Genomic DNA, 12,312 nt, shown 5'->3' with positions numbered 1-12,312 from the left:
TTTTCTTACTAAAATCTTTTCCTTTTTTGCTAGTCTTTCCTTCAACTAAACTGACTTAGTTTCAAACTTGGCTTTATATAAAAGGACCAAGTCACATTGCTACAACACACCATTACTCATCTTATGCTCATTCTCTTATTCTCCATATTCAGAAAATACATCTATCTTGCTGCCTATATCTCTAAACATCTCTTTCTCTATTTCTCTTACAAAATCCCATATCTTGGAAAGCAACACAAGCTATCACTACAATCTATCCAGTAGCTCTAATATCATTCCTTTACCATCTTATATATCTTTCATACATCTTACAAATTATATCTCTCACAACTTAGCTATACATATTTCTCACATATATTAGAAACCCATCTCTCACCAAATACCCATACTAATTACCCATACAAATTACAAATACTACATCCCATAAAACATCTATATTTTTTTACCATCTCCATACTTCTCAAGAGATATCAAACACTCATAATAAAAGCCCTTCTCATAAAAGGCGTAAACTTCTAATACCCCTTCTCCTAAAAGGCACAAATACTTCTTACAAAAGTCTTTCTTTTGGAAAGCATAAACTTCTAATACTAAAGCCTTTCTCCTAGAAGGCACCAAGACCTCATCCCTTCTCATGGAAGGCACAAACTTATCTTACAAAAGTCCTTCTCATGGAAGGCAATACTATTTATAACTTCTAATAACTAAAAGATTATTATCAAGGGGAAATTCATTTAAGTGCATAATAAAGGGAACAAACTTAACCAACCTCTACACACAGCTAGACATACTCTCTCTCCCTCCAATTGCACTCATTTTTTTCCCTTCAATCTTGTAGTTATTATGGCAAATTGTCTCTCCACTACTAGAGTCATTTTGCCGGAATACTATCAACTCACTGACGCTATACAGCTGGAGCTACAAACCATAGAAAGATAAGTGACTATGTTTCCATTTCTCTAAATTTACATCATTGAATATATGACTATTTCACCTTTAAATACAAATTACTTTACTATTACATTACTATCTAATAAACACATACACTAGCTAATAAATTGATCTATCACTGCTAGACACATATCATTTTAACATAAACCTCTACTGGACATACCTTATTACATGAACTATATCACAGCTAGACATGGACTACTTTTGACCCATCTCTTTTTGGACATATGACACTTAATTAATTATTCCCTAATATTGGACATCACCTAATATACATCATTATGATCTTTAACTTATCATTCAATCAAAAATATTTCACTAGATACATAATACTTTATTCAACTATTATTTCAACCATTATCATGATTCTTAGACTTTGGACTTTACCCATTTTGTAGGCCTAAAATTACACCAGAAGTTGTTGGATTATGCAACCCAATGTCGAGTTCTGGACGCAACTCCCTAGATAAATCCGAGTCCAGCAAGGTCACCCCTCCAGCAGACAACACATGGCTATGCAACAAAAAATGGCCCCTAACAAAAATAAAATTAGAAATCCTAGATTTTCTTTGACTTTTATGGCAACCAAACACAAAAGCACCTTGATTTTTCTATCTTAAATCCTTGAATTCATAAATACATTCCACATCATCTCACCTCTATACAATTGAGAAACACCCTAAACAGAAATAACCAATAGGGAATTGAAATTTTAGAACACATAGAATTCAACAAATTTCCCCCTAGCAAACTTTCTCAGAAACCAAATAGAAACCAAAAAAGAAAAAGGGGGAAAAAAAACCTCCAAATGAAGAAGACCCTCTTATTTTTGGTTGGTATCCTTGTGTTGAGTCCAATCCAGTGGCTTTGATGGGGACAAATCCAACCAAATTTGCTTATACAAAACCCAGATAATCTGGTGGCCAAATTTCCCCTAAGACCACATAAAATGCCATAATTATTGATTAGTTTCAAGCTAATTGTTATAATAAAAGCTATTTAATTAGGAACAAAGTATGAGAAAGAGGGGGAAAAAAAGGATAAAAAGGTTGTAGTAATAATTTGGACCATTTCCTTCTGTATTAATTATATCTTTCATTTTGTGGCAATAAAAGAATAAAAAGAGAAGAAAAAGTTTTTATTGCAACTATGAACTATTGTTAATGTACGTCATAAATATAATAGTGTAATAGCTTAAAGGATTATACCTACAAATTCTAGAAAGTGGTGAGGCACTTTGGTTCTTACCTCTTGAATTAGCTTCGTAAAAGATCCAACAACTCTGGATCACCAAGCTTGTAAGTTTTATACTTTTCCCCTTGAATCCTATACCAGAAACTAATAGAGTGAACATGCTTGACTTTCCAAAAATTAGGGCCTTCATCTAGTTGCATGCTAAGCACGAATTCCCTTGGCATTTCATAACATTCAAGATTTTTTAGGCCTTTCAGATGATGAACTCCAAGGGCACCTCTTTCAAATGTGGGGAGTGTCCAATTCGAAGCTTTTCAAGATGAGGTAAGGCACCATCATCTATTTTCAATCTATTTAATCCTCCCAACTTTTCAAGCGTTAGATACTTGAGTTTCTGGAAGCCTCCTCCCTCAAAATGCAATTGCTTGCCTTCATATCCATCAAGAAACCGAAGATTCATCAAATTAGGTAGAGCTTGAAGGACCTTTAATGGATCATTTGCTAATCTTGACCAATATAAGGCAATGGTAACTATATTCTTCAGATTGGAAATCCATTATGGCAACTTTTCAAGTCGCCCAACTAGGATGAGACATTGTAAGAAGGGCGGAGGGGAAGACATCGATTGTAATTCAAGAATTTCTTCTTCACTTGTTGCACAAATTCTCAACGATCGGAGGTCGCTCATTTTCTTTAGTGCAATGCATAAAGTCTTACCATTTTCTCTCTTCAATTTAGTGATTTCCAACCTCCTCAACAACCTCAACTTTCCCAATTCTGCAATGAAGGCATTGCTACAAGCTTCAACATTATAAAGCTTATGTAAGGACTCTAAATGCCCAATGCCACTTGGTACCTTTATTGCTTTTCGAGAGTTTATATGGTATTCAATATCATCATTTTGGATGTAGCCAGCAAGATATCTTAACTTACAAAGCCCACTGATCTCCGTTGGTAGCTCGGACACAAGGGAACGTTTCAAATCCAAAGTCTCTAGGTTGTGTAGTTTATTTATGGATTTAGGAAGCATCTGTACTTTCATACCTCTAAGGCTTAAATACCTTAGATGGAATAGGTTTCCCACTTCTTTAGGAATGTAAGTAATAGGAGCACATTCAAAATCCATTACTTTCATGAGCTTGAAATTTTCAAAACAAGTACTAAGAAAAGAATTGGGCACTTCATCTGCTCGAGAAACAATAATAGAACGAGTTTTGGAACTAGTAGTTCTCTCCAATGGAGTATCCAAATTGTTATGAATAGAGAGGCATCGACCAATTCCATCAAAACTTGAGCAATCCCTTATTGAAACATGACAACAACTCAATTCCTCTGACCTAGAAACAATGACTTCACGGATCATATCATGAACTCGACAAGTTCTAACACTACCATCATAATCAACCCATTCCACTTGAACCAGGCTTCTATAAATGAGTTGTTTTAGGTAGTCTTGTGCAACGTCTTCCAATATTTTTCCTTGCTTTTCTTTTACAAAACCTTCAGCTATCCATAGTCGAATTTGTCTTACACAATTAATGGAGTAAGCCTCTGGAAACATGCCAAAATATAAGAAACAAGCTTTAAGATTGTAAGGTAGATCATGATAACTGAGAGAGAGAATTTTGGAGATACTTCTTAGACGTGAATTAGTTTCTAACTCAAAACTAAGACTACAAGGCCATTTGTTCCACTCAGACACAACCTTGTCTTTGGTTGACAAAAGACCACCTATAGCCACAATTGCTAGTGGCAATCCTTCACATCTCTCAACTATGTTATGTGATGGCTCAACTAGTTCAAGGGGACAGTTGCCCCCTTCAAGTTGGAACACCTTCTTGCAGAAGAGTTCCCAAGCTTTTTCCGAAGGTAGAGGTTGTTGCTTGTGCACATAATAAGATGAAGATTCAATGTGAGGGGGAGCAACATTCTCATTTCAAGTTGTGATTACAATTCCACTACCTTTCCTATTATTAGGTAAAGCAAGTTTTACATGCTCCCAAAAATTTGTATCCCATACATCATCGAAAACAACTACATACCTTTGTTCATCTAAATATTGCCTCAATACTTTAATAATCTTTATCTCTTCCATTGTGTCAATTTCTTTAGGTGCAAACTCATTCCTTGCCTCGTAGAACTGCTTTATCATATCTCTGAATAGCTCTTCCATCTTGTAAGATTTTGACACGGTGATCCAAGTATGACAATCAAATTGTGCTACCACCTTCTCATTGTCATACACTTTCTTGACAAGAGTAGTCTTGCCAACACCACCAATGCCGACCACTGAAATCACTGTGCGATTAGATGGTCCTTTTACCAGCCAGTTTATCAATTTGTCTTTATGAGATTCAATACCCACAACCTCAGCTTCCTCAATGAAAAGAGATGCCACTCGAGGGTCTAGCCATGCAACATTTCTAGCATCACTTCTTGGTCCTCCTTGCTCTATAGTGTTGAAGTGATATCTTATAGCAATCTCTCTCTTTTCCTGGAGATTTCTATTAATATCTTGAATCCTAGAGGCTATCACATGTCCTGCTTTCAGCTTTATGGTAAATTGAAAAATTTTCAAGAGGAAATGGAACCGTTGTCTTTGCCCATAAGGACCTTTTGTACAATGAAGTATGTATTCATCAATGACATCTTCTATGTGATAAGCTTCTTCCCTTATCTGTTTCACCCATATTTTCTCAACATTGCTCATGTCTACCTTCTCGGCCCTTACATCAGCATCCCTAAGGAAAGATTGAATGAACTCCAATTCACCTTTGATGCTCTTGACTTTTTCATGGATTCCCTCTAGCAATCTTGCTTCTTGTACTAACAATGGGACCAAATTCTCTATTACTAAGCTGACTGCGCTTTCTGCCATTTATCCTCCTTTCTTAGATCACTGGCCACAGTTAACTAATGATGAACCAATTCAGTACCGGATGTTATGGAAATAAAATTACATTCAAATGTAAAAGAATAAAAAACTCGCCTATGTTTCACAATATTACCTTGTGAGCAGTAAGGCCAAGGTCCTTGCTTTCTTTAATGACTTTCCAAATTTTATAAAGCTGGAACTACTCTGGTTGATCTCCCACAAGCCTATCAGGTGCTATAGAATGAAACAGCCATCGCCTATTAATTTTATAACAATAAGTTAGAAACAGACACACGAAGATCCATGTCAAATAAGTTCTTTAAGCCAAAAGTCCCAACTCTATGCTTCCAACTGAGACCCAAAATTCTATGTAATGGGGAAAGATATAAATCTATTTTATATATTTATCCATTAAAATAACAGCAAACTTGGAGAAGGTTAGAAATGGAAATATATGAATTTAGCATCTAACTTACCCATTACTTTAAGTGATGCAATCCTAAGGTGCCTACTAAATTGAGTAAGGATCAATTTTGAGTGCAACAATTAAGGATACAATAGACAATAAGCAAAAAAAAGATGCAAGAGAAGTAAATTAGTAATTCTGCAATTCCTTCGTAAATTCTTTACAAACAATTCAAGTAAAAGAAGTAACAAAATGGACGCATTTGACCTGTTCTGAACAAATAAAAGAGATAATCTTGTTTCATGAATTGTCTTAATAAGCAACAACTTCAACCCGACGATAAATGTATGATAATTATTCCCCTCATGAAGGAGAAGTACATGTCTAAGCTAATCTTAAAAAAGAGTTTGAAATCTTACATTACAAAAAATTCACTTAATGTAGTTTTTTCCCTTGGGGCTTAGGAACAGAGTACTATATCTACTGTTAAAATAATTAAAAAGAAAAGTGTTAGAAATCAAGAAAGATAAACAAATAAGGACGGACGCACTATTTCTTTCTCTTCCAAAAATTCAAAATTACTACCAAAAATAAAGTTCTGAATTTTCTAACAGCGTCTACAAATAAACAACGATAAAACATTGTTAAGTTCTATTACTGTATATGCAGGGGTAGAGGGGACTATAGGGGGATAAAACATTGTTAAGTTCTGCAAGGTTGAATTTTATCAACCATTTTGTTGGCTTTATTCCGTACCAATTTGCTTGTAATTTAGCACTTAGTAACCTTGTATTTAGGTGAGATTCATGTAAGGGTAGTGTGTGAGAGAGTGTGAAGAATTGCTCAACAATGTGCAAAGAAGTAGGGACTCGCGGCTAACTCGCGACTTGCAAGCTGCCAACTGTAGCACACGTGAGAAGCATGCGGGGAGGTGAAGGGTCACGCCAGCTGTCGCACTACAAGACAAAAGTCTCAGGCTAGCCAAGCCGTTAGCTCGCGACTTAGACCAGTCGCGAGGCCAAGCCGCCAACTTACCCTGTTTGGGAACAACTGTCTCTTCGTATTCCAAACACATACCACTAGATATAGATCCTTATACCCACAAAATGTAGATAGCTTCCAGAGAGAATTTTGAGAGAGAAACCCTAGAGAAAAATAAGATTGCCTCATCCCCAGTCTTCACTAAAAGACTCTTCAAATTCCTCTACTCTCTTCCTCTCCATTAATATATCCTTGAGAGATTCTTGACCAAATCTTTTTCTCACCACACCCACGTCTGTGAGAAGGTCTTTTGGTGCTAAGGGAAGCAGTTTGGAAGGGACCAATGGTTATTGGTTAATGCTATGGGTTATAGCGGAATCTGGTAAGCTAGAGAAGAAAAAAGTTCGACACAACCTCGTTGAAGCAAAAAGTTTGGAGGGCTTAAATACCTGGAAAGATTAGGCTTGGAGGGTCTATTGTTGTTCATGTATCCCAAATATATTTTCTAGTGGATTATTGACCGCTTGGAGGGCGGCGGAGAGGTTTTACTCCAAGAGCTTCGGTTTCCTCTTCGATAACACATCGCCGTGTTGTCTTTGTGTTTGTATCTCTCTTCCCTTAATCTTTACCATTTATTATCTACTGTGGATGTGATTTTAAATTGGTTTAGATTGTTTATCAATTCCGTCATTAGCTTATGTTCATGTTCCGCACATTAATTGTTTAATATTAAATAAATGAAATGAATAAATGTAATAACATAAATGAAAAGATATGGGAGTAAATATGGGAGATGAGGAGTTAGTGAAAATGTTTAATCCCACATTGAAAAGGAGAGAGACTTTTTTATTCTTTTTCATTTATTTAATATTAAAATGCTCCAACAATCCCCCACTCATTTTAATATTAAACTTTTAGTAAAAGAGAGATTACCTGGCAAAGACAGGTCATTATGCATCATGAAGGTGTGCTCTGCATTGAACCTTCACTTAGTAAAACAGCGATCTCAACTCCAGAGTCGTAGTGGTCTCCGACTTGAACTAGGACTGCTTTAGGGAAATTAAGCGTCACTGCTTACACATAACAACCCAGGTATTGACATGAGCTTTTATAGCTAGCACTTTATTATTCCCACAGGGCTAGCCATCTTGCTTACAATGGAGATTTTTCTGATTAGAAGGAAGAAAAAATTTATGGATGCAAAAGGAATGAAGAATAAAGGAAGATTTCTTTCCTTTTCAATCACCAACCGGAGTCAAGTGAAGAGACACGACATTTATGAAGAGTAATGTCTGTCTGCCAAGCGCGAGAAACAATACGACACCAAAATGGCTAGAATGATTACACCAGCATTGAAGTCTGATACGATGTAACTGTCAATGACTTTGGTCATTAACACCATTGACAGTCAAGGGGCTAATGTACATTACACCAGCTAAGGCATGTGAGAATGCTGACGTGGCTGGATCTGAGCCATACACGTGAAAAAGCTGTGAGTAAAGGAAAGGAAACGTTGGCTAAAAGAGAGGATCTTTGGCCTGTGCCAACAGCGTGAGCATCTTGGGGAAGAGTGAAATTTGTACCTGTCATGGACACCCAGCACTTGCACAAAAGGGAGATAGTGACCCCCTATGGTCAAATGCTATTGAACACCCCTTATTAGCTGAACTTGTGCTAGACCACTTTTGAAGACATGTGTATCACTCCTAGTGTCCCTAATGTCCCTTTCCTTGTCCAAGATTTGCTCCTCATGCAGTAGCAGAGCCACCCTCCATTCCACTACCCTGACATTGGTGTGTTGTCTCTCTCCTCCAGCCTTAGTATAGTACCATAGCTGTATTAGTGTTTGAAATTGGCGAATGAGGGTTTGACACCTATCTTGATGTACCTCACAACATTCCTCGTACTATAAGAGAAACAAGTTGTTGAACAATGAGGCAAGAACCTAGAGAAAAACAAGAGAAAGAACAGAAAGTTTATGTAGGGAAGTGAGGTAGAGAAAAGACTTTCTTTGGGAAGAACATCACCCCTGTACAAGGGCTTTCATTTTCACATAATAGAGAGCTCAAAAGAGTAAGGGACATTCTTCCTTTGCTCACCTGTGGTTTTTCATCCATTCCAAAGGGTTTTCCACCTATTTTCCCATGCTTTCTTTACTTTCCATGTTATGCTTTCCATTTCTCTCGATGTTAAAGTATTAAAGCTTTCTTTTTTATTGTTCTCAAGCTTTTATACTTAAATGTACTATTAGACGCATTATCCATTCTCTCATATAATCTTACAAATCTAACTTGCACATACAACTTGCAACCTCAATTTTTGTTAATGGATTCTTCAATCTTTTATGTGGACATAAAGTTATGGCCACAATGCTAAACATTTTGGTGTACTCCGATATGGAAGCCACCATGTCAAAAGCATACAACAAAGTGTACAATTGGAAGTCTAAACATATAAGTCTAACGATGAGTATAAAATTGATAACTTGGAAGACCCTTTAACCAAAAGTTTGTCTCAAGAATTGGTAAAGGTATCATCCATTAGAATAGGACTAAAACTCTTCAAATTCAAATAGATATGATCTAAAGAGATTTAAAGGATAATAATAAAATGTTGACAAGTGGTTAATTGAACACTAAAAATTTTAAAATTTCATTGAAAATGAATTAGTGTTGTTCATTATGTTGTACGAAGCATGAGTTTTGTACTCTTAATAAAGTTCACAGTACAGTTAAATAGTTAAATATCTGTGTAACATGGACATAAGAAGGAACTTTACTTATGTGAGCATAGAGATGGTTAGCTTCTAAACAAGAGTTATGGTTTCCCTTGTAAATGCTTATTAATCCAGGAAGTAGCACAATGCCATAATAATGCTAACTAGTTCTGAATTTCTAGTTTTTAAAATGCTTTCATGTGTGTACTTCCTCTAGCTCCAAGGCAAAGAGTTTTGGTTCTAGCTTAGGCTACCTATTGAGGAGGTAACATCTTAAATGTCATGTTTGGATTGAGGGGGAAGGGAGAGGGAGTAGAGAGGAGCTGAGTAAAGTTGGCTAGAAATTAGCCTAAATTCATGTTTCAAAATGTTGCTTGATCAAGATTGTTTTTCACTCGGAAAAAAGACCTTGCTGGATAGAGATACGAACAAGGTATTGCAAGGTTTTTTTTTTTAATTAAAAATAAATAAATGATTTTTAAAGAGCCTTGCACTAGGAGACATTTCAAGAAGTCTCTTTTTTGAAGAGTTTCGTAAGAGATTGTGGGAAATGAAATTTTTTTAGTCCCTAACAACTAGTAACAATCTTGGCAACTTTTAGGGTGTTTATCCCAACATAAGTGACTTTTCAAATGTTTTTTCATTGAAAACTCTTCATTGTTTATAAATAGACACATATATTCTTTTTTTCTGTTTCCTTTTTTTTCACACCGTAAATTCCTAGGATTCTTTAAGTTTACAAGAGCACTAGCATCATGTGTTGTAAAAAATTCTATTTTGACACATCAAAAAGCTACTTTTCCTATTTTAACACATCACTTTACAATACACCTTACATCATATGTTTTATTCTACAATTCAATACATTAAAATAATATATACAACATATTAAAATAATATTAACTCAAAACTAACCCAACCCAGTGGCCAGCACAGCCACCAACCATCCACCTCCGCCACAAGGTGGTCTCAGAGGGTGGCTTGCGATGGTCTATGTGGTGGAGTAGTGGAGATTTGGTGTAGAGAGAGATGGAGAGCCATGGAAACACTGAAGCAGGGAGTTTTGAGAGAAGAGAGAAGGCAGAGAAGACAAAGGACACCAAGAGAGAGAGAGAGAGACTCGAATAAAAAATAAATAAAAATTTTATGACATCTGTCCATACCCTCTCAAATTTAGAATATCGTTGTAACTGGATGCCAAAATTTTTGAGATTTAAGACATCTAAAATAGGTGGTTTTTAGTGTTTGGTGTGTCAAATGCTAAAAATTTAGCATTTGGCACACCTGATGCCAAAGGTCAATAGTGAAGCTAAGATTGTCATTCTACTGAGAAAATGAAAACACTAGATTAGTTGTATCTTGTAGATGATTTGCTTGTAACCCATTAACGAATTCATTCAAGTTAGGGAAAATGAAAACACTATCTTGGAGATGATTTGCTTCTAAACATTGATTTCCCCTAAATTTCCTAATATATATATATATATATATATGATAACAAGCATATCTGCAGCAAGAGATAAAAGTCATAAAACCATTTCAATACGAAAAATAACATAAAAATAAAACAAAAGGAAAATATAGTCCCTACTCCCTACCAGAGTCATAAGAAATAGCATAGATATTTATATTAGACACAATGAAGAAAGAAGATAAGCGAATTTGACCGAACCTCTTAGCCGAGGAAAAATTGCTGTCTCAGGTAAAAACACCAGTGCACATGAACGCTGGAAGAAAGCTCTTTCTTTTTCTTTCTTTTTTCCTGCAGTGTTTGGCTATACTTTTATTATGTTTTACTTAAAATCATAGGGATGGTTAAAGGTGATTGAATGGTTTTTTCATGAAGGTAAAGAAGAGCCACATAACGCTGTTGAAGGGAAATAGGGACCTCGAATTTTCTCTATCAGTTGCTCCAAATCTACATAGACAAGAACTGTAGAGAAAATTATTCCCAAGGCCATATCGAATAACCTTGATGCTCTTCTTATCGTTTTTTCATAGTCTTCTTCGATGTGTCTCGGGCTCTTTATTCCCTTAGAGGAACCTATCTTTTGAAGTATGCAAAAATGGTTCTTGCCTATCCTGCAGAGAATACTGTATCAAAGAAATAAAGACTAAAGAGTCAAGAATACAACGAATAAATGGAAAAGTAGGAGTATCATCTAACAAGAGTGGTCTGTTATCAAATGGAGGTGAGAAAGAATTGAATTCCATTAGTAACAATAAGCAATTCTTTATTCCATAGAAGAAATTCGATTAGGTCTTTATTCTATAGAAAAATCTATCTTATCTTTTAAGTCTTCCAGAAATGTTTGTCTATATCCAATGGCGAATACTGTAAGATTAACAAAATTTATGCACTCAAAATTCCCTGAGCCAGTCTGCCAGATAAGCAAAGTCGTCGTTAATAAAGATTCCATTCCAGCATCTTTGCTTTGGTAATATCTTGCCTTTATAATTTGTGTGAATTATGCGTGGGACACAATTTTTGGCACAACTTTATACCACAACTCATTATATGACGAGTTGTGATTTGTAAGGGTATATCAGTGGGTCATGTGAGAACACACCCTTACCAATCACAACTCGCCATGTAGCAAGTTGTGGCACAAAGTTGTGCCAAAAATTATGTTACAAAGTTGTGCCAAAAGTTGTTTCCTTAGCATAATTTAATTTGTACACCAAATGACTTGATGAGGTTCAGCCCAATTACAACATTCAGAACCCAAAAACAAATAATAAAAAATAAAATAATTTTAAGAAAACAACTCATCAAAATTAAATAATAAAAAATAAAATAATTTTAAGAAAACAACTCATCAAAATTCAGCTCAAATATCACATTGCTGGCCCACAATCAAAACTAGTCTCATCCCTGTTTTGTTGCTAATAAACTAAGCGAAAAAAAAAAAAAAAAAGCCCGAACCTACGTATACGAGTCCTCAACATTTTTTTCCAATGATTTTTGTTGCCTTCCTCCTCTGTAGGGGATCTTATATTGATACAACAACTGCTTGAATACAAGCTATTTAACAATTTGTTATTCGGGTCATGTTCTAGTTCAGTTGAGTGTGTAAATATGACCAGGCAAATCAGAATAGGAGCAATCCCGGTCTCCCTTTAGCTTTAGCCCATGAATTGTGTTAAAAGATAAAAATATATTGGTTTATTTTATGTAAGGCCCAAGCA

The 12,312-nt window shown here is 35.6% G+C and overlaps 2 protein-coding genes across 2 annotated transcripts; both read right to left on the bottom strand.

Annotated features, from left to right (window-relative positions):
• Nucleotides 1-1,613: 1,613 nt before the first annotated feature.
• Nucleotides 1,614-11,166, bottom strand: LOC112029822 (disease resistance protein RPM1). The gene is made up of 4 exons (XM_065771576.1): nt 10,796-11,166; nt 5,154-5,277; nt 2,200-5,058; nt 1,614-1,885 (listed from the first exon to the last, which is right to left on the bottom strand). Exon 3 carries the CDS (start codon nt 5,021-5,023, stop codon nt 4,082-4,084), a length of 942 nt encoding a protein of 313 aa, XP_065627648.1. The 5' UTR covers nt 5,024-5,058; nt 5,154-5,277; nt 10,796-11,166; the 3' UTR covers nt 1,614-1,885; nt 2,200-4,081.
• LOC136066776 (disease resistance protein RPM1-like) lies at nt 2,399-3,706 on the bottom strand. The gene is made up of 2 exons (XM_065771616.1): nt 2,766-3,706; nt 2,399-2,651 (listed from the first exon to the last, which is right to left on the bottom strand). The coding sequence occupies exons 1-2, from the start codon at nt 3,704-3,706 to the stop codon at nt 2,399-2,401; spliced, it is 1,194 nt and encodes a 397-aa protein (XP_065627688.1).
• Nucleotides 11,167-12,312: the final 1,146 nt, after the last annotated feature.

This window comes from Quercus suber, unplaced genomic scaffold, assembly GCF_002906115.3.
Source record: "Quercus suber isolate HL8 unplaced genomic scaffold, Cork oak 2.0 scaffold_46, whole genome shotgun sequence".
NCBI lineage: Eukaryota > Viridiplantae > Streptophyta > Magnoliopsida > Fagales > Fagaceae > Quercus > Quercus suber.
The sequence above is the reverse complement of the archived record's forward strand: the minus strand, read 5'-3'. Positions and strand labels throughout refer to the sequence as shown.

Bases quoted from the DNA above. Each gene is read 5' to 3' on its own strand.
- LOC112029822 (XM_065771576.1), bottom strand. From the start codon at position 5,023: ATGGCAGAAAGCGCAGTCAGCTTAGTAATAGAGAATTTGGTCCCATTG.
- LOC136066776 (XM_065771616.1), bottom strand. From the start codon at position 3,706: ATGTTTCCAGAGGCTTACTCCATTAATTGTGTAAGACAAATTCGACTA. The intron at 2,652-2,765 runs GTCTTCCCCTCC...ATATTGGTCAAG, and splicing joins ATTCTTGAATTACAATCGAT to ATTAGCAAATGATCCATTAA.